Source organism: Ranitomeya imitator, unplaced genomic scaffold, assembly GCF_032444005.1.
Source record: "Ranitomeya imitator isolate aRanImi1 unplaced genomic scaffold, aRanImi1.pri SCAFFOLD_1638, whole genome shotgun sequence".
Lineage (NCBI taxonomy): Eukaryota > Metazoa > Chordata > Amphibia > Anura > Dendrobatidae > Ranitomeya > Ranitomeya imitator.
In genome coordinates this window covers 3,992-26,490 of record NW_027194781.1, presented here as the reverse complement: position 1 = coordinate 26,490, position 22,499 = coordinate 3,992, and the positions used below count along the sequence as shown (strand labels likewise).

The 22,499-nt window shown below is 42.7% G+C and overlaps 2 protein-coding genes and 1 long non-coding RNA gene across 3 annotated transcripts; all 3 read left to right on the top strand.

The window, feature by feature from the left end:
- The first annotated feature begins 574 nt into the window (after positions 1–574).
- On the top strand, positions 575–1,765 carry LOC138656336 (uncharacterized). Its single transcript, XR_011316907.1, has 3 exons — positions 575–720; positions 1,180–1,267; positions 1,697–1,765. It is a non-coding gene; the product is annotated as an uncharacterized lncRNA (long non-coding RNA).
- Positions 1,766–2,127: 362 nt separating this feature from the next.
- On the top strand, positions 2,128–10,239 carry LOC138656337 (microtubule-associated serine/threonine-protein kinase 3-like). Its single transcript, XM_069743683.1, has 14 exons — positions 2,128–2,209; positions 2,963–3,171; positions 3,949–4,087; positions 4,188–4,320; positions 4,467–4,632; positions 4,794–4,895; positions 5,132–5,254; positions 5,399–5,499; positions 6,858–6,949; positions 7,309–7,397; positions 8,716–8,796; positions 9,263–9,343; positions 9,494–9,574; positions 9,731–10,239. Exons 1-14 carry the CDS (start codon positions 2,148–2,150, stop codon positions 9,826–9,828), a joined length of 1,557 nt encoding a protein of 518 aa, XP_069599784.1. The 5' UTR covers positions 2,128–2,147; the 3' UTR covers positions 9,829–10,239.
- A 7,787-nt stretch (positions 10,240–18,026) lies between these two features.
- On the top strand, positions 18,027–19,904 carry LOC138656335 (SCAN domain-containing protein 3-like). The gene has a single exon (XM_069743682.1). It carries the CDS (start codon positions 18,027–18,029, stop codon positions 19,902–19,904), a length of 1,878 nt encoding a protein of 625 aa, XP_069599783.1.
- Positions 19,905–22,499: the final 2,595 nt, after the last annotated feature.

Sequence of the window (22,499 nt, the reverse complement as noted above, 5' to 3'; positions counted from 1 at the left end):
GAAATGTTAACATTCCTCCACAAGATTCCATGATGACATCATAAGGCACCGCCACTACTTAACCAAGTGCTTACTTCCCAGGAGTCATTGTTGTCAGTGATTGGCTGCGAAGCTGGTGATATACTGACTGCGCTTGGATTTGCTTGAAATGTCTGGAATTTCTTCACATAAACTTGAAGTGTTGGCACTACTCCAGGGGATTCTTACCACCTATGCCCCTGACATTGTGCTACCACTACCCGATGGCGTCCTCAGCTTCACTTACCGGATGGTTATGAAGCTAGTGAGCGACTGCCTGACCAAATACCACCGAGGTCGTATAAGCTCAGAATATCTTGAGCATTTACATATGAGCATCAGGACATTAGTACAACAGGCAAGTAACAGACAAACTGGGCAAAGCGTATAAAATAATAATGAATAATATTTATAACAAGTTTATTTACATGAAATATGTATTTTGGCCAAGAGCAATTTAATTTATCGCTTATACGAAATATCCATATATGTATTAATTGTAGCTGAAGATTGCAGGAGTAAAATGGTGACATAAATAGTGTCCTATAGTCTCTACTTTCTCTCATGATTTTCCTTTTATGTTTATTTCAATTTTTATAGGCTGAAGAAAGATCCCAAAGTGGAGATCTGGCCTTTATAAAAAAATTGGCCCAAAAGTTCCTGGATGTACTAGAATTTATGGCCCCCTCACTGAAGCATTTGGTAAGAATCCGTCATCTTCTATATCTCATGTCTATCTTGTCTGATCTTCTCCAGATTACTGGTCATATAGCAGAATGTCATATTTCTCATATTAGAAGCCTCACAGTCCGCTACCGGCAGATACAGGATATGTCATGGCCGCCCGTCTCTGCTCCATCCTCTGTGGAGACAGTCTGTGCTGTACTCAGTGGTGCGGACCTTTCATATCACATCTGTCTCACTTTATCTTCACAATCTGCCTGCTTGTAAATGCTGCAGTTCTGGTAATAGATGTTATTGGAGAACTGTTGTATATACAAGTCCCTTATATATTAATGTGGATTTACTGGACGGAGCGGCGGTGTATATTCCAAGCAATACCGCAATTATGTAAATTCAGGTTTAGTCCTTTCTGTCTTTTGTGTACTGTAATTAAGTATTTGTAAAAGTTGTATTAATTGTACGTATTATATCCATTAGGAAACACCGGACGGTGACTCCAAAGAGGGGCAACAACGAAATATCGCTGACCCCAATACCAGTGAGCCACGGCTAAAAACGATTGAAGGTAAGCTGATCATCTCATATTCCTACAAACATTAAAATTATGGAGATATCAGAGAATATATAAATTTACTCTTCATTCTATGTATGAGGCCAGTGACGGCTCCTGGACCTCCTATAGACTATAATAGAGAAGGCCCATGCAATTCTGAAAACCCCTCTGATTCTCTTCTGAGATCTTCTCAGCCCCAAAATGCACAAGGAACCTCATAGGGTCCCCATTCAAGTCATTGTCAGACCCAGAACAATCACACATTTATGGTAGAGTATATCTATCTATGGATGTGCCATAGTTATATACAGTATGTGCAGAATATCCATATAACTAGTATTATACCATTTACTTGTCTTTCCTTCCTTATATCGATGTGTTATTTATTAAATATTGATATCTAATACATGATGTCTCTTCATTATTTTATCATTATATTAGAGACAACTGAGCCGGCAACTGCTGACGGTGGAATATCTGAGACACCAGAGATCCCCGAATCTGCCAGTGTAAGTATCAGAGAAGACATCTGTATATCATCAGATAACGGGGTATGAATTACATATCCCATGTTACACCCCATAGGGCAGCGGGTTAATTCTATTCTTAATGTAGATTGGACCTGTTATTACTATTCCTGTCTCCTCAGTGTGATGTCCCTTACCATCCCCTCCAGTACAATGATATATGTGCATGGAGGATATCCCTATAATATAATAGTATCTGGGAAGCGTCCTGCTAGTATCATGTCCTCTACATCTGCTGCAGTGTAATCTGCAGGGACATAATGTAGGGGAAAAGTTCCTGCATCTGCAGCTTTTATTTTCCTGCAACTTTTATGTCTCATTGTCATTTCTTATCATTCTAGGCCGTGATCAGATCATTGAACCCTATGAGTAAACCAAACATGAGCGACTTTACCCAGATCAAAGAGATCAGCAGTGGATCTTATGGGTGAGCTTTATGGATAAGCTACATTATTTCCAAACTTCTTATGATGAATCCTCTGTCTATATGTCCTCCTGCCTTGGGGAAATTCCTGTATATGAGTCTACGTCTAAATATTACTGTTGTCCAAGATCTGAAACATTTTTAATTTTTCATCCGATGGAGCTTTGTAAGGACTGGTTTTTTGTGAGCCGATCTGTTGTTATTGATATCACTTTGCACTAGATCTAATCTACATCTAGTCATTTAGTCCACATCTATTTGTCACGATTCAGCTCAGTTATGATGTGATATGGATGAATACCTCCCATAAGTGATCATTCCTGCTGAGTTATTTTGTGTATTTCCAGATATTGATTTCTAGTGACGGCCATACATCTAGTATTAACTATTAGTGATGAGTGCGTATGCTCGTTACTTGAGATTTCCAAGCATGCTCGGAGATTTAGTTTGTGTCGCCGCAGCTGCATGATTTGCGGCTGCAAGACAGCCTGAATACATGTGGGGTTTTCCTAACAAACAGGCACTCCCCACATGTATTCAGGTTGTCTAACAGCCGCAAATCATTCAGCTGCGGTGATACAAACTAAATCTCCGAGCACGCCAAAATACTTGGAGAACACCCGAGCATCCTCAGAAAACCCGATTAACGAGTATATTCGCTCTTCACTATTAACTAATAGTACAAAAGATCTTTTGACATATAGACAGACTGTTAGTAAGAATTCTGTATAAATTATGGATTTTTCTCCTCTACAGGGTCGTCCACTTAGTGCGTCATAAAGACACAAACAAGGTATACGCCATGAAGAAACAAGCCAGGAGAAACCTGGATCATCCATCCTATCTTGAAAGGGCCTATCTGGAAAGGGATATCGCAATATTCTCTGATTGTCCCTTTGTGGTCTCCACGCTTTGTTCCTTCCCAACTGAAACACATCTGTGTATGGTCATGGACTTTGAAGCAGGTAAGATATATCCACTGTATCTATATCCAGCCCATATCTGCTTAAATATATAAAGGTACCAAGGTATTTATATTTCATTAATCTACATAAGAACAGTTTAGGAGGGTTACATCTTTCTGACAGATAATAATTTTCATTGCTTCTTATTGCATTTTTTTTCTGATGTTGGGACAACAAAAACACTGCAATTCCATCTGAGTTTTTTGTTTTTTTATTATTTATCTTGAATGGAAGAATGATTTTCAGATTTAATTTTCTTTCCCCAAATATTTTTATTATTATTTTATTTTTTAGTCTCCATAAGGGACCTGAACATGTGATTATATAATCGCACTTCCTATGTACTGCAATATGCATATTGCAGAATATGGTGAAAATCTTGGTCCCCTATGAAGCCAAGCTACACACTGACCTTCACAGAAGTACCATAATGGCAAGGATAGTAGTCTTCTGCAGCCACAGCAAACCACTGACATGAAATGGGGATGATGAGTGCTTAGAGCAGCTCGCCTCCAGGTCACCTGCTGTCACAGTGCAATGTAAGAGTTTACCAGCAGGGGGCAGATCTGAGCTCTCTTTTTGTATAGGACTACTCTGTAGTATACGCTCTACATCACACGACTACTCTGCAGTATACAGTATGCATTCTACAGCACACAGTGTATCTCTATGATTGACTCCCTGCCCCAATGTCTCAGCTTATTTCTCATTCACACTCATCATGTGTAATTTACATTGTAGTAAACCCTTACCTGTCATATTTGCTTTCTGCTCTAGGAGGAGACTGTAGCAGTCTCATAAAGTTATATGGTCGTTTACCCCTTGACTTGGCCCGCATGTACATTGCGGAAACGGTTCTTGCTGTGGAATATCTGCACAGCTATGGTGTGGTTCACCGAGACTTGAAGCCTGAGAAGTAAGTAAATGCAGCAGTTTAATACAGGGAAAGACAGTTATAGTTTGGTATACAGTCTACGGGTTATTACTTAGGGCTGACAATATCTTTTCTTTTACAGCCTCCTGGTATCATCAACTGGACACATCAAAGTCACCGATTTTGGGCTTTCAAAACTCGGACTCATGAGACCAACATCAGACATTTACAAGGCTCGAACTAAAGAAATCACCAGAGAGTTCAGTGATTATAAGGTTAGCTATACATAAAAAACGTATTCTTTACAGATCTGATCAATTTCTGATTCTATGATATTTTTCACATGGAAAACTTTTTCACTGATATTAGTTGTCAAAGTTATTTTCATTGATCATCTTCTTATTGTTCTGTTGGTTTCCAGACGATTGGCACCTTGTCTTATGTAGCCCCAGAAGTCCTCTTACTGGAGGGCTATGGAAGGCCTATTGACTGGTGGGCAATAGGGATCATCTTATATAAATTTCTTACCGGCCATGTGCCATTTAAAGGAAGATGTACAAAAGATATTTTCTACAGAATCGTCACGGGTAAGTAAAATAATCTGACTACTGTGTGATGCCATAATAATTTGGTTCAGTTGTTAGGTTCATTCTTTGGTTTAGTTACTTGTTGTTTTTGATAATTTGTTTTTAAATGATAGTAAATGTAGAGACTTTCTTTTCTGTAATAATTACTTTTTATATAACAGATGACATCACTTTGAAATTTAAAAATTTTGCTCTTCATCCCGATGCTGAAAACATCATAACTCAGCTGCTCAGGAAAAATCCAAGACGTAGACTCGGGACAGGTAATGTATATAGTAGTATTAATAATGACTTATAACTCCTCTGTGACCTTACAAATAGATAATTTCCATGAGGATGAGCACTGAGGTCTCTGCTTTACCTTCTTGTCTATTCCCCATCTCCATGCCAGGACTTACAGTATATGTTGGCTCTGCTATGTCTTCAGTTTAGATTAACATAAAATGTACAGTCCTCCTAACATTGTCTGAATCACTTTTTTCTTGTCTTCTGTTTCCAGGAGGAGCAAATGAAATCAAGAGTCATCCATTCCTGAGTAAGTTAGATTTTGAGAACCTTCAAAATCAGAAGCCGCAGTTTAGGCCAAATCTTAACTCAGAGGAGGACACTCACTACTTTCACAGTAAGTAGAATAAGACGTCATCTGGTTAAAGCTGCCGTTTGTCTTGTCTTTCATTTTATGTGACAATATGTTCCCATCATTATTAGTAATAACATGGTGACTGTGACTATATTAATAATCTCTGCTAATACTTGTACTTTGTAGCTGGCAATAGGAGACTCAAACCTATGCATTCACATAAGGGTGAAGTCATTGGTTGGAAAGAAAGCCTAAACGATGTATTATCTTCTCAAAGACTTTCTAAGGTAAGTATATGATCAGTAAATCCACAAAACTATAACTAAAAATAGTATTAACCCCTTCACGACATGCCCCGTACTAGTACGGCACATGTCGTGTCTCTCCCTTTGATGTGGGCTCCGGAGCTGAGCCCACATCAAAGTCGCGACATATCAGCTGTTATGTACAGCTGATATGTGTGCGCAATAGCGGCAGGTGGAATCGCGATCCACCTGCCGCTATTAACCTGTTGAATGCCGCTGTCAAACACTCACAGCGGCATTTACCTACCGCTTCCGGCCACGCGGCCGGAAATGAGTGCATCGCCGACCCCCGTCATATGATAGGGGGTCAGCGATGCATCAGGATGCTAACCATGGAGGTCCTTGAGACCTCTATGGTTACTGATGCCAGCCTGCTGTGAGCGCCACCCTGTGGTCGGCGCTCATAGCAAGCCTGCAATTCAGCTACATAGCAGCAATCTGATGATCGCTGGAATGTAGCTGAGCCGATCGAGTTGTGCCAGCTTCTAGCATCCCATGGAGGCTATTGAAGCATGGCAAGTTTAAAAAAATGTTTTTAAAAATCTGAAAAAAATATAAAAAGTTTAAATCACCCCCCTTTTGCCCCATCCAAAACAAAACAGTAAAAAAAAAATCAAACCTACACATATTTGGTATCGCCGCGTTCAGAATCGCCCGATCTATCAATTAAAAAAAAGCATTAACCTGATCGCTAAACAGCGTAGCGAGAAAAAAAATTGAAACCCCAGAATTACGTTTTTTTGGTCGCCGCGACATTGCCTGAAAATGCAATAACGGGCGATCAAAAGAACGTATCTGCACAAAAGTGTTATCATTAAAAATGTCAGCTTGGTACACAAAAAATAAGCCCTCACCCGACCCCAGATCACGAAAAATGGAGACGCTATGGGTATTGGAATATGGTGCATTTTTTTAGCAAAGTTCTGAATTTTTTTCACCACTTAGATAAAAAATAACCTAGTCATGTTTGGTGTCTATGAACTCGTAATGACCTGGAGAATCATAATATCAGGTCAGTTTTAGCATTTAGTGAACTTAGCAAAAAAGACAAACAAAAAACAAGTGTGAGATTGCACTTTTTTTGCAATTTCACCACACTTGGAATTTTTTTCCCATTTTCTAGTACCAGACATTGTAAAACCAATGGTGTTGATCAAAAGGACAACTCGTCCCACAAAAAATAAGCCCTCACATGACCATATTGACAGAAAAATAAAAAAAAGATATGGCTCTGGGAAGGAGGGGAGCGAAAAACTAAAACGCAAAAATGAAAAAGGGCCGCGGCGTGAAGGGGTTAAAATACTACATATATATATTTGATTTTACTCTATGTATTTCAGATATTTGCCACCAATACCAGGATGATGAGCAATGAAGATCATGAGCCATCTCCAGTTTCTTCTCTAGAGACCAGCACAAAACTCTCAGACGTGTGAGTAGATTATTATTATTATGGGGTATAGTACTGACATATCTTCAGAATACCAAATACAAGACGCACATGACACAATACTACATCCAGAACCCACCACCCCATGATTGATCATCACTGTAGGGTCTGGCTTGTGATAACGCTGGTGATAACAGTTGATAATTGTGACCAGCCTTTAATTTCCATTTTATTAAAGCCCTTTAATACTAGTTATTCTTCATTCTTGCTGATAGAAGGCAGTCCTGTGCAAGGTATCCCCTCCATTTTGTCCAAGTGTCCTAACTGTCCATACAGAAAGGAGTCTTTTTACTTTTAATTGCTTTTACTTGTAATTTATTTATTTTTCTTCTACCAAACAGGCAGAAAGAATCTTCTCCTTCTACAAATGATAGTGATAGTGAGTATTTCACTGCTGAAAACAACAAGTCACCATCTCCCATATTGTCAGGTATGTGCAGGTCTATAGGACATCTTGATGTCGCCACTGACCAATAGGTGTAATGTAAATATTACATGAGGGCTCAGAAAATCACTGCTTTTTTGTGCCTTTAAAATAAACAACAATCCAACACTTTAATGTACAAAATTTTCACTCTTTTGTTCTGTGCATTAAAAGGTATAAGAGGCCATGCAGTCTGATGCCGGATACTGATCACAAATACTGTGCCCATGGCTCGATCAGGCCCCAAACTAACCCTATATGTACTCTTAATGTGACACAGATGTTTTATGTAATGATTATATGATAACACTGCTGCAACTAATGTCATATTGAAGGGAACCTGTCACCAGATTTTTCCCCTATAACCTAAGACCACCACCTATCAGCTCCGTGCTTCAGCATTCTGGAATTTCTGTATATAAGTCTGCAAGCTGCCCTTCAAAAAACAAAAGACATTTTATTATACTCACTGATGGTGCAGTCCGGACTGATGGTCGTTACTGTTCTTGATCCAGAGCCTCCTCTCTTCTTACGATGCCGTTCTCCTTCTCTGCTTCATGTGGATGATGCGTCCTATGTCATCCACACAGTGTTCCCCCATTACGTTCCTGCGCAGGCACACTTTCCTCTGCCCTGCTGAAGGCAGATCAAAATACTGTAGTGCACATGCGCCTGTGCTCTTTGGCCCTTCCCCAATTAGTGATGAGCAAGTGTGCTCGTTACTCGAGTTTTCCGAACATGCTCGGGTGTTCTCTGAGTAGTTTGGGCGTGCTCTGAAATTAAGTTTTAGTCCCTGCAGCTGCATGATTTGAGAGTGCTTGATAGACTGAATACATGTGGGGATTTCCAAAAAAACGGGCAATCCCCACATGTATTCAGGCTGTCTAGCAGCTGCAAATCATGCAGCTGCGGTGATTAAAATATAATTTCCGAGCATGCCCAAAATATTCAGAGAAAACCCAAGCATGCTCGGAAAACTCGAGTAACGAGCACACTTGCTCATCACTATATGTCAATTGTGGGATTTTCACATCTATTACTAACAATGATCATTGACTTGCATTTCTCACTTTTTTACATGAATTTCCAGTTGAGAAGAAAAATACATCTGAATTAAAACTGGGAGAAGAGCAAGACCCAGAAATAGTAGCAGAGACACAACCTAGCAGATGTAAGTGTGACAATGAGGTCTATGTTGTCTGATGTTGGCAACTGAGAATAATTCACGAGGAGGATATATTACATGTCAATGGTGGGATTTTCACATCCATGACTAACAATGATTATTGACTTGTTTTTCTCACTTTTTTATATGAATTTCCAGTTGAGAAGAAAAATACATCTGAATTAAAACTGGGAGAAGAGCAAGACCCAGAAATAGTAGCAGAGACAGAACCTAGCAGAGGTAAGTGTGACAATGAGGTCTATGTTGTCTGATGTTAGCGACTGAGATTAATTCACGAGGAGGATATATTATATATAGTGATGGGCGAGTGTGCTCGTACTCGAGTTTTCCAATCATGCTCAGGTGTTCTACGAATATTTTGGGCGTGCTCGGAAATTAAGTTTTAGTCCCCTCAGCTGCATGATTTGTGACTACTAGACAGCCTGAATACATGTGGGGATTTCCTAAAAAAAGACAATCCCCACATGTATTCAGGCTGTCTAGCAGCCGCAAATCATGCAGCTGCAGGGACTAAATTTGAATTTCCGAGCACTCCCAAAATAATCGGAGAACACTGGAGCATGCTCGGAAAACTTGAGTAACGGGCACACTCGCTCATCTCTCTATGTCAATGGTGGGATTTTCACATCTATGACTAACAATAATTATTGACTTGTTTTTCTGACTTTTTTACATAAATTTCCAGTTGAGACAAAAAAAACAACTGCATTAAAACTGGGAGAAGATCAAGACCCAGATATAGTAGCAGAGACAGAACCTAGCAGAAGTAAGTGTGACAATAAGGTCTATGCTGTATGATGTCGGAGATTGAGAATTATTCATGAGCAGATGTTAACTCCCAGCGGTACAATTGCCACATGTATGATGACTGACAATGATCACTGACTTGTTTTTTTTTTTTTATATGAATTTTTAGTTGAGAAGAAAAATAAGTCTGCAATAAAACTGGCAGGAGAGAAAAATGCCAAAATAGTAGAAGAGCGAGAACCTAGAAGACGTAAGTGTGATAATAAGGTCAATGTTGTTTGATGTTGGCCAGTGAGAATAATTCATGTGGAGAAGATGTTATCTGTCAGTGGTGGGATTGTCACATGTATGATGTCTGACAATGATCATCCTATTACTTACTTTAGTTTTATATCTCCTCTCATAGGTTCCATCTTCCGACGGATTATTTCATCCTGCCGGCGTGGACTATCCAGGGCTGCTCGCAGCATCAGAAAACGATGCATTTTTCCAATCTGTCATTAGGGCACCATATACATCTAGTGCCCTGAAGAAAGTACAGCAAGTCCATCATCAAATCTGTACTTGGGCAGCACGGTGGCTCAGTGGTTAGCACTGTTGCTTTGCAGCACTGGGATCCTGGGTTTAAATGTCACTAAGGAAAACATCTGCATGGAGTTTGTATGTTCTCCCAGTGATTGCGTGGGTTTCCTCCGGGTACTCCGGTTTCCTCCCACACTCCAAAGACATACTGATAGGGAATTTTCTGTGGAATATGATGGCGCACAAATACACGTAAGAAATAATACCCGTGCGGAAATATTTCTAACATCTACCTGTGGCCTTCTGACCATCTAAATAATATTGCACGCCCCACTTTTCAGTTTTTGAATTTCCACAAAAATTTTAAATAACCAATAAATTTCGTTCAACTTTACAATTGTGTTCCACTTGTTGCTGATTCTTCACCAAAAAATTACATTTGGTATCTTTATGTTTCAAGCATGATATATGGGAAAAAGTTAAAAAGTTCAAGGGAGCCGAATACTATCGCAAGGCACTGTAGGTACACAAGGTTATAAATTATGTAATTTTATAAATACAGGAAGTATGTGCATACGTCTAGGATATGAATTCCGAAGAAAAACTAATCTGAGCATTAAAGGGAGCAAAACACCAGATAACTGGAAAAAAAGTCAATAGAACAATGTATGAAAATGTTAAAAAAAACATTTGTCAAGTATAAAATGTGTGGGAGAAGCACAAAAATAAGAAAAAAGGGCGCATAACATAGTTGTATTTAGTAAAAGTGACATATGTCAAGGTTAGGTAGGGAGACGTGCTGCATAACGCTGTCAACAGTGTATTGAAAATATCTGAATACTATCAAGTAAGAACAAATGTAATTTTACATAAAGACACTGCGAGTATGGTATAACACTATGGTTAGTCAAGAAAGTGACTAAATGTATGAGTGGATACAAATACTAAATACTGTATTTTACGCATTATAAAATGCATTTACCCCCCCCCCCAAATATGGTGGGGAATGGGGGTGCATCTTATAATGCGTTTATACCTTAACGGTACCGTTGCTGCAGGCTGGGATGAGGGGGTTCCAGACGCCGCTGCTGCCCAGGGGTGTCCGCCGCTGCTGCTGCCCGGGGTGTCCGCCACTGTGGTGGGGTTCTGCCAACATTTCGTGGAAGGCCAGTCACCATGCAGAGACCCCAGAAGGAACGGCTCAAGCTGCCTTCCATACAGGTACTGTCCCAGGACAATAAAGAACTAGGACCTTGTTAGGACACTTCATATAGCAAGGAAATAGTAGTGAGAGCAAAGTGGAAGGATCCTAACCTGACCTGCCAAGGGTATTTCCACTTGTTTCAGGGCTGTCTGGACTCCTTTTGTACCTGTGGCCGGTACTCTGGACTTTGGCCTACTACCACCAGTAAACCAGGTAAAGACTTTACAACTCTGCGTCCTCCACTTATTCGTCGGCATACATCATCCTTGCCACACACCTTGGGAGCCCTGGTGACGCCGCTTCAACTGTGGGAAGTGCTATCATCGTGCTGCAACAACATCACCCCAGAGGACCCCTTTAAGCAGCGTCAGTCCCTATTAACCAAGAATCACAGGTAGCATCATGAACAATAGACTTTATCCACAATTCCTCTAAAAAGACCAGTCCCCCTTTTATTGGGCGCCCAGGGCCATGGACCGGATCGCAGCCACCATGACATCCCCTTTAAGACCAGACCCGGAACCAAGTACCCCAAGGCCCAGGCGGGCGACTCAACTTGGCGTCACGAGCAGGATCTATTGTGAGACTATTGGACTGAGACATTGTACCAAAACCGCCATTGCCGTGCCGCGTGGAGCGTGAGGAGAAGAAGGGGCGTACCTTCGTGGGTGGAGCGATCAAAAAGAGCGCCAAGAGGAAGCTGGTGTCGTGTTGCGAAAGAAGCCGCAAGTGAGGACGTGGTACAGCAGAGCCGGAAGTGGAGACCTTGGGTAGCAACACCGCAACACGGCAAGTGAGGACGTTGCACAACGGAGCTGTGAGTGAGGACGTTGTGCCACAAAGCCCTGGATGGAGGACCGGGAGAGGCGCCTGTCCGTTCAGAGGAGGAACCGCTGCGGACCACGCGCAGGAGAGATGCCGGGCCTCTACAAGGTAGGCACAAGGGACAAGCTATGTCTGACTCAAGAGGGGAATTGGCGACGGACGCAGTCGCAGGCCCGGAGATGCCCCAAGACCTCGGGTTGGATGCAGCCGCCAGCACCATGGTACCCCAGTCCCCGTGCAGGCGCACCTGCAGGCCCAATACTGCCACCAGGCCCCGAAGCTTCTACCAGCTGGCCGGATCACCCTGCAGCTACAGCGCCCATCATGCCGCTGTCCATGCCCTTTATTCCTGGAGCGGCCTGGCTTTCACAATATTCTGGGGAGTCCCATACAGTAAGTGACTTTAAGGAGAGGCTCTGCAGCCTATTTGAGGTACACCCCCTGACAGAGCATCAGAAGGTCAACATTCTAACTAGACAATTGATAGGTGCAGCCCTAGTGAAATCCTAGCCAAACATGGATAAAGGAACTGTGCAGGTGATATTTGCCAGACTTAAAACCACCCTTGACACCCGCACCGCTGCAGAACAGTTCATTGAGGGTCTCCTGTCCAGCACCCACAGGACACAGCTGCGCATCCTGGCCTTGCAAAACCCTGACCTGGACTTTGCGCAATTTAATGACAGAGCCATCCGGGTGCTGCACGAACCTCAGTCCAGCCGCAAAGTGCCCCCTAGACGTCCAAACAGGGCCGGACTGGCCATCTGGCAATTCTGGCAAATGCCAGAATGCCCTGTCTGGTCATGGGCTGCCTTGTCTGCATTGTTGTTAACCCCTTCATGACCCAGCCTATTTTGACCTTAAAGACCTTGCCGTTTTTTGCAATTCTGACCAGTGTCCCTTTATGAGGTAATAACTCAGGAACGCTTCAACGGATCCTAGCTGTTCTGAGATTCTTTTTTCGTGACATATTGGGCTTCATGTTAGTGGTAAATTTAGGTCAATAAATTCTGCGTTTATTTGTGATAAAAACGGAAATTTGGCGAAAATTTTGAAAATTTCGCAATTTTCACATTTTGAATTTTTATTCTGTTAAACTAGAGAGTTATGTGACACAAAATAGTTAATAAATAACATTTCCCACATGTATACTTTACATCAGCACAATTTTGGAAACAAAATTTTTTTTTGCTAGGAAGTTATAAGGGTTAAAATTTGACCAGCGATTTCTCATTTTTACAACGAAATTTACAAAACCATTTTTTTAGGGACCACCTCACATTTGAAGTCAGTTTGAGGGGTCTATATGGCTGAAAATACCCAAAAGTGACACCATTCTAAAAACTGCACCCCTCAAGGTACTCAAAACCACATTCAAGAAGTTTATTAACCCTTCAGGTGCTTCACAGCAGCAGAAGCAACATGGAAGGAAAAAATGAACATTTAACTTTTTAGTCACAAAAATTATCTTTTAGCAACAATTTTTTTATTTTCCCAATAGTAAAAGGAGAAAGTGAACCACGAAAGTTGTTGTCCATTTTGTCCTGAGTACGCTGATACCTCATATGTGGGGGTAAACCACTGTTTGGGCGCACGGCAGGGCTTGGAAGGGAAGGAGCGCCATTTGATTTTTTGAATAAAAAATTGGCTCCACTCTTTAGCGGACACCATGTCACGTTTGGAGAGCCCCCGTGTGCCTAAAAATTGGAGCTCCCCCACAAGTGACCCCATTTTGGAAACTAGACACCCCAAGGAACTTATCTAGATGCATAGTGAGCACTTTAAACCCCCAGGTGCTTCACAAATTGATCCGTAAAAATGAAAAAGTACTTTTTTTTCACAAAAAAATTCTTTTAGCCTCAATTTTTTCATTTTCACATGGGTAACAGGATAAAATGGATCCTAAAATTTGTTGGGCAATTTCTCCTGAGTATGTTGATACCTCATATGTAGGGGTAAACCACTGTTTGGGCACATGGTAAGGCTCGGAAGGGAAGGAGCGCCATTTGACTTTTTGAATGAAAAATTATCTCCATCGTTAGCAAACACCATGTCGCGTTTGGAGAGACCCTGTGTGCCTAAACATTGGCGCTCCCCCACAAGTGACCCCATTTTGAAAACTAGACCCCCCAAGGAACTTATCTAGATGCCTAGTGAGCACTTTAAACCCTCAGGTGCTTCACAAATTGATCTGTAAAAATGAAAAAGTACTTTTTTTTTCACACAAAAAATTCTTTTCGCCTCAATTTTTTCATTTTCACATGGGCAATAGGATAAAATGGATCATAAAATTTGTTGGGGAATTTCTCCCGAGTACACCGATACCTCATATGTGGGGGTAAACCACTGTTTGGGCACACGGCAGGGCTCGGAAGGGAAGGCGTGCCATTTGACTTTTTGAATGGAAAATTAGCTCCAATTGTTAGCGGACACCATGTCGCGTTTGGAGAGCCCCTGTGTGCCTAAACATTGGAGATCCCCCACAAGTGACCCCATTTTGGAAACTAGACCCCCCAAGGAACTTATCTAGATGCATATTGAGCACTTTAAACCCCCAGGTGCTTCACAGAAGTTTATAACGCAGAGCCATGAAAATAAAAAATAATTTTTCTTTCCTCAAAAATGATTTTTTAGCCTGGAATTTCCTATTTTGCCAAGGGTAATAGGAGAAATTGGACACCAAATGTTGTTGTCCAGTTTGTCCTGAGTATGCAGATACCCCATATGTGGGGGTAAACCACTGTTTAGGCGCACGGCAGGGCTCGGAAGGGAAGGCACGCCATTTGGCTTTTTAAATGGAAAATTAGCTCCAATCATTAGCGGACACCATGTCACGTTTGGAGAGCCCCTGTGTGCCTAACGACGAAGAGGTGCGTCCCACCTCGAAATGCGTTGGTTGATTCTGACCCTTCGCACTGTTGTGAGCACTGTTCGAGCGGGGGGGACACTCTCTCGTGGGCGGCGGTACTGGCACAGGGCCCCTCATATTACGACGGTGTGTCTGACGTTGGTTGTGCATCACCACCATCAGAGACACTTCATTGTACTATGAGGGACCCTGTGCCAGTGCCGTCGCCCAAGAGTGGGCACACCCACCTGTCCAGGCAAACGGCACTCGCACGGGTGCTTGCGCCAAGTGGTGACCACGGCCCTGTGGGGGTAATCAGCCCATTTAGGGAGGTATAAATATGGCCTATCAAGAAGGACGACAGCCGTTTTGCTCTCCTGCGCTTCTACGGGTCCGAGGAGGAGTGGCACGTTCTGCCACTTACATTGTGTAGTGCAGTGATTTTTTACCAGTGTTCCACGGCACACTAGTGTGCCGCGACACATGGTCGGGTGTGCCGCAGGGAACGTTCCCCAAACTATGGTGCCCCCTTTGTTTTGTTCCCCGGCAATGCGCAGCGATGCGCAGTCACGGAATAACACATGCGCGAGCTTTGAATGCTCGCGCGACTTATTGACGTCACCGAGGTCGGCGCGTCATCCTGAGAGCGGAGAGACTCTCGCATTTGCCTGCCGCCAAGGTAATGCCCGCCAATAATGCTGTGTATAATTATTAAGTCAGCAACAGCTCATTAACAGTTAATGAGCTGCTGCTGACTATATGAGCTTTTGCCTGAGTATATGAACTGTTGGCAGAATACTCAGCATATGAGCTGGTACTTTTAGTACTCCAGCAGTATACTGCATATAACAATGAGAAATGTACAATGAGAAATACTATGGTCATGAGGCTGGAGTACTACAAGTACCAGCTCATATGCTGAGTATATGAGCTGGCACTTGTACTCTGGCCTCATGGCCATAGTATTTCTCATTGTACCCCTTTATTTCAGTATATGAGCCACATAATTATCAGCAGCATATACTGTGGCGCTGTACAGTGCACATCACCACAGTATATGGTGCTGATAATTATGTGCTCATATACGTGGGACTGTATGTATGAGTTTACATGGGACTGTATATATATATATATATATATATATATATATATATATATACATATATATATATATATATATATATATGTGAATACATGGGACTGTATGTATGAGGTTACATGGGATTGTATATATGAGGGGGTTATCCTTTTTTATTTCACTTTTTTAAAATAAATAATTTATTGAAAGGACCTCTGCCAGGCATATTTCACTCTTGAGGGCTTAAAAAGCAGCTCTTGTGGTGATAAGAAGCTGATTTAAAACCCCCAAGAGTGAACTCCGTGAGAGCTGTATGTGTGGAATAATAAATTATATTTTGCCGGTCTTCAGCAGTCATGTCCTGCTTGAATTGACTCTAGTGGCGTAGCACTTTGCAGCCGGCTCTATTCTACTTATAGAGAAAACTGAGTGCTACGTCACTAGTGTCAATTCAAGCAGGAAATGCAGACCGTAGTAATATACCGTATATACTCGAGTATAAGCCGAGATTTTCAGCCCAAATTTTGGGGCTGAAAGTGCCCCCCTCGGCTTATACTCGAGTCACGGTGGGTGGCAGGGTCGGCGGGTGAGGGAGAGAGGGCGCTGAGGCATAGTCACCTAGTCCCGGCACTCCTGACGCTCCCCCTGCCCGTCACACGGTCTTTGGGTGCCGCAGCTCTTCCCCTCTTCAGCGGTCACATGGGACCGCTCATTAAACTCATGAATATGGACTCCACTCCCATAGGGGTGGAGCCACATATTCATTCCTCTGAGCGGTGCCAGTGACCGCTGACAGGAAGAGCTGCGGCACCCGGGGACAGTGTGACAGGCAGGGGCAGCGTCAGGAGCGGCAGGACTAGGTGAGTATTATATTCACCTGTCCGCGTTCCACCCGCCGGGCGCCGTTCTGTCTTCCCGGCGCCGCTCCGTCTTCCCGGCGTCTCTGCGCTCTGACTGTTCAGGTCAGAGGGCGCGATGACGCATATAGTGTGCGCGGCGCCCTCTGCCTGATCAGTCAGCAGAGAGACGCCGGGACGAGACGCCGGAACGAGACGCCGGGAGCTGCAATCAAGAGAGGTGAGTATGGCTTTTTTTTTTTTTTTTATTATTGCAGCAGCAGCAATGGCAGAGCTTTATAAGGAGCATATATGGGGCAAAAATGAACGGTGCAGAGCACTATATGGCACAGCTATGGGGCAAGAATGAACGGTGCAGAGCACTATATGGCACAGCTATGGGTCAAGAAAGAACGGTGCAGAGCGCTATATGGCACAGTTATGGGGCAAGAAAGAACGGTGCAAAGCACTATATGGCAGTTATGGGGCAGGAATGAATGGTGCAGAGCACTATAGGGTACAGCTATGGGGCAAGAAAGAACGGTGCAGAGCACTATATGGCAGTTATGGGGCAAGAATGAATGGTGCAGAGCACTATATGGCACAGCTATGGGGCAATAATGAATGGTGCAGAGCACTATATGGCACAGCTATGGGGCAAGAAAGAACGGTGCAGAGCACTATATGGCACAGTTATGGGGCAAAAATGAACGGTGCAGAGCACTATATGGCACAGTTATGGGGCAAGAATGAACGGTGCAGAGCACTATATGGCACAGCTATGGGGCAATAATGAACGGTGCAGAGCACTATATGGCACAGTTATGGGGCAAAAATGAACGGTGCAGAGCACTATATGGCACAGTTATGGGGCAAGAATGAACGGTGCAGAGCACTATATGGCAGAGCTATGGGGCAATATGAACAGTGCAGAGCACTATATGGCACAGCTATGGGGCAAGAAATAACGGTGCAGAGCACTATATGGCACAGTTATGGGGCAAGAATGAACGGTGCAGAGCACTATATGGCACAGCTATGGGGCAATAATGAACGGTATGGAGCATCTATTTTTATTTTTGAAATTCACCGGTAGCTGCTGCATTTTCCACCCTAGGCTTATACTCGAGTCAATAAGTCTTCCCAGTTTTTTGTGGCAAAATTAGGGGGGTCGGCTTATACTCGAGTATATACGGTAAGTTATTATTCCACACATACAGCTCTCACGGAGTTCACTCTTGGGGGGTTTAAATCAGCTTCTTATCACCACAAGAGCTGCTTTTTAAGCCCTCAAGAGTGAAATATGCCTGGCAGAGGTCCTTTAAGTGTGGCAGATAATGTAATACTCTTCTATATTAGTGTGTGGCTGCGCACACTATCTCAGCAGTGATGGAGAAGTATTTGAGAATGGAAAAGGCAAATGCCGAACAGGACCCTGGACACAATTCTAACCCAGATGAAGGCCCTAGTATGAGAGGTCGACAAAAGAAAAAAGACAAGACGGTGAGCTCAAGGCAATACAGTGAAAGCTATCTTTCATTTGGATTTACTTTCACTGGGGATGCGACAGCACCAACACCACTGTGCTTGGTGTTTGGTGAGAAGCTATCCAATAGCGCCATGGTGCCAAGCAAGCTTAAACGCCATCTCCAAACGAAACACCCTTCCGTTCAAAACAAGCCGATGGAGTATTTTGTACGCTTACGTACAAACAATGAGAAAGGGGCAACTTTTTTGAGAAAAAGCACAAAGGTAAATGAGAGAGCCCTCAAAGCTAGCTACCTTGTTGCTGAACTCATAGCTAAATCAAAAAAGTCCCACACTGTGGCAGAAACATTAATACTGCCAGCTTGTAAAGCTATTGTAAATGAGATGCTTGGCCCTGACGCAGCCAAAGAGATAGCTAAAGTGCCTCTCTCTGATAACACAATTGCCAGACGGATTGATGACATGTCTGCGGACATTGAAACAGTTGTTTTGGAAAAAGTGCGCATCAGTAAGAAATTTGCCTTGCAACTTGATGAGTCGACGGATATCAGTGGACATTGTCAGCTGTTGGCCAATGTGCGTTTTGTGGATGGAGAAGCCATTAGAGAAAACTTCCTATTTTGCAAGGCACTCCCTGAAAAATCAACAAGAGAGGTAATATTCCAGGTCACATCGGAATATCTTGATAAAAGTGGGCTTACATGGGAAAACTGCACAGGTGTCTGCACTGATGGAGCCGCAGCCATGGTCGGGAGCATCAAAGGCTTTGTAAGTAGGGTTAAAGAAAGAAACCCAGATGTTCTTGTTACCCACTGTTTCTTGCATCGTGAGGCCCTCGTTGCAAAGACCTTACCAGCAGATCTAGCTCCTGTGTTGGATGATGTTGTGCGCATAGTGAACTTTGTGAAGACACGACCTTTGAGATGTCGCTTATTTGCGTCTTTGTGTACAGAAATGGGAGCGGAACATAAAATCTTATTGCTCCACACGGAGGTCAGGTGGCTGTCACGCGGCAAAGTGCTGGCCCGTGTGTATGAGTTGCGAGAGGAACTTAAAATATTTCTGACAAACGAGAGGTCCGATTATTCAAAGCTGCTTGCAAGTGATGAGTGGTGTGCAAAGCTGGCATACCTGGCTGATATATTTCAATATCTGAATGAACTAAACACACGGATGCAAGGCCGAAATGAAAACCTGCTTACAAGCACTGTTAAAATGAACGGATTCCATTTAAAGGTGCAGCTCTGGCAGCAACATGTGCAGGGTGGCAACCTTCAGATGTTCCCGCTCACTGAGAAACTGCATGATGACAACACTGCTGCAATGTGCGAGGTGATTGGCAGACATTTGAAAACTCTTGAGGAGAAGTTATCGTTTTATTTCTCTTCAACCTTCACAGAATGCCTTGACTGGGTTAGGGACCCATACAGCTCATTATCCGTTGCTGGAAAGGACATGACTTTAAAGGAGCAAGAGGAACTCATTGAACTGAAGCAAGATCGCGGTTTAAAGTTAAAGTTTGCTGATCTTCCTTTGGACAGGTTTTGGTTATCTGTTGCCAAGGAGTTCCCCATTCTGGCCAACAAAGCTATTTTGACATTGCTCCCATTTTCGACCACATATCTATGTGAGCTGGGCTTCTCAAGCTTGACTGCGATAAAAACTAAAAACAGGGAGAGACTGAGAACTGTTGAGGAAGAGCTTCGTGTGTGTCTTTCCACCATTCCTGCTAGAATATCCCTTTTGTGTTTATCGAAACAGGCCCAGGTTTCACACTGAGTGAGTATAAATACATTTAGAATCTATATTATTAACTATATGTATAATATGTACTGTTTTAGTGTCATTTTGTGCCATTTTGGTTGGTGGTGTGCCCCGGGATTTTTTAAGTATAAAAAGTGTGCCGCGGCTCAAAAAAGGTTGAAAATAACTGCACTACACAATGTAAGTGGCAGAACGTGGCTGGCAGATATACGACTAGCAGAACTGACGTAGATCCACTTAGTGGCAATTTAAATCTCCCTTTTTTTATGGGGGAGACTGCACCAAAACTCAGGCCCAGTGTATTACACTACACAATGTAAGTGGCAGAACTTGGCTGGAAGATATATGACAAACAGAACTGAAGTACAGTAGATCCACTTAGTGCCAATTCAAATCTCCCATTTTTGGGGGGGAGACAGCAACAAAACTCAGGCCCAGTGTATTACACTACACAATGTAAGTGGCAGAACCTGGCTGGAAGATGTACGACACACAGAACTGACGTAGATCCACTTAGTGCCAATTCAAATCTCCCTTTTTGGGGGGGGGGGAGACAGCAACAAATCTCAGGCCCAGTGTATTACGCTACACAATGTAAGTGGCAGAACGTGGCTGGCAGATATACGACTAACAGAACTGACGTACAGAAACTTGTTGGCAATTTAAATCTCCCTTTTTGGGGGGGAAATTGCAGAAAAAAACAGGCCCTGTGTATTACACTACACAATGTAAGTGGCAGAACGTGGCTAGCAGATATATAAAAAAATACAAGGGCTGTAGTACAATTTCAATCTCCCAACAATGATCAAAGTATGGCAGCAGTAAAAAGGACTGCTGCACACAAAAGTGTGGACAAAGAAACAAGAGAGCTGTGCAGAAAGGAGCAACAGGATTTTTGCTTTTAAAAAAGCAGTTGGTTTGCACAGCTGCATACAAACAGCAATGAAGCACAGTAAAACCAAAAACACTCTGTTGCAAAAAAATCACAGTGGACAGCAAGTGCTAGTAAAAGATGGAAAAAACAGGGTATTTGGTTGATACGTTTTTTGCAAAAAATGTATATTAAGCCGCTCTACCAAACGTCAAGCTATACCCATATCAGAGCAGTCCTAACTAATGTATGTAAACCCTATCTGATGTATTTAAAACCTGGTCATATGTATAATACCTGTATGAGCAGGATTCAGAAAATGTCCATGTGGACACGCTGGACAGAACGGCTCCTGTGCGCACAGCTCAAAAAAGAGTCCTGCTCATACAGGTATTATATATATGACCAGGTTTTAAATACATCAGATAGGGTTTACATACATTAGTTAGGACTGCTCTGATATGGGTATACCTTGACGTTTGGTAGAGCGGCTTAATATACATTTTTTGCAAAAAACGTATCAACCAAATACCCTGTTTTTTCCATCTTTTTACTAGCACTTGCTGTCCACTGTGATTTTTTTGCAACAGAGTGTTTTTGGTTTTACTGTGCTTTTTTGTGTGTCCAAGTCTCTTGGTGGTGTGAACATGTCTCTACGGGCTTGTTCACTGTGCGCGCAGCTCATGTGTTCTGTTTTCATAATTGTTTTCTTGTGTCCACAAGACTGGGGAGGCCTCCACCCCTCTTTTTTGAGCTGTGCGCACAGGAGCCGTTCTGTCCAGCGTGTCCACATGGACATTCCTTTTCTGAATCCTGCTCATACAGGTATTATACATATGACCAGGTTTTAAATACATCAGATAGGGTTTACATACATTAGTTAGGACTGCTCTGATATGGGTATACCTTGACGTTTGGTAGAGCGGCTTAATATACATTTTTTGCAAAAAACGTATCAACCAAATACCCTGTTTTTTCCATCTTTTTACTAGCACTTGCTGTCCACTGTGATTTTTTTGCAACAGAGTGTTTTTGGTTTTACTGTGCTTTTTTGTGTTTTCAAGTCTCTTGGTGGTGTGAACATGTCTCTACGGGCTTGTTCACTGTGCGCGCAGCTCATGTGTTCTGTTTTCATAATTGTTTTCTTGTGTCCACAAGACTAGGGAGGCCTCCACCCCTCTATTTTGAGCTGTGCGCACAGGAGCCGTTCTGTCCAGCGTGTCCACATGGACATTCCTTTTCTGAATCCTGCTCATACAGGTATTATACATATGACCAGGTTTTAAATACATCAGATAGGGTTTACATACATTAGTTAGGACTGCTCTAATATGGGTATACCTTGACGTTTGGTAGAGCGGCTTAATATACATTTTTTGCAAAAAACGTATCAACCAAATACCCTGTTTTTTCCATCTTTTTACTAGCACTTGCTGTCCACTGATTTTTTTGCAACAGAGTGTTTTTGGTTTTACTGTGCTTTTTTGTGTTTTCAAGTCTCTTGGTGGTGTGAACATGTCTCTACAGGCTTGTTCACTGTGCGCGCAGCTCATGTGTTCTGTTTTCATACAAACAGCAATGCAGCTATCAGGGAGCCTTATAGGGCAGCCTAATAAGCTACAGAGCTGATGCACAAAAAAAAAAAACCTCCACTGTCCCTGCAAAGAAAAGGTGGTGTTGGACAGTGGAAATCGCTACAGCACAAGCAGTCTCGGGGTTAATCTTCCCTCCCTAACTAT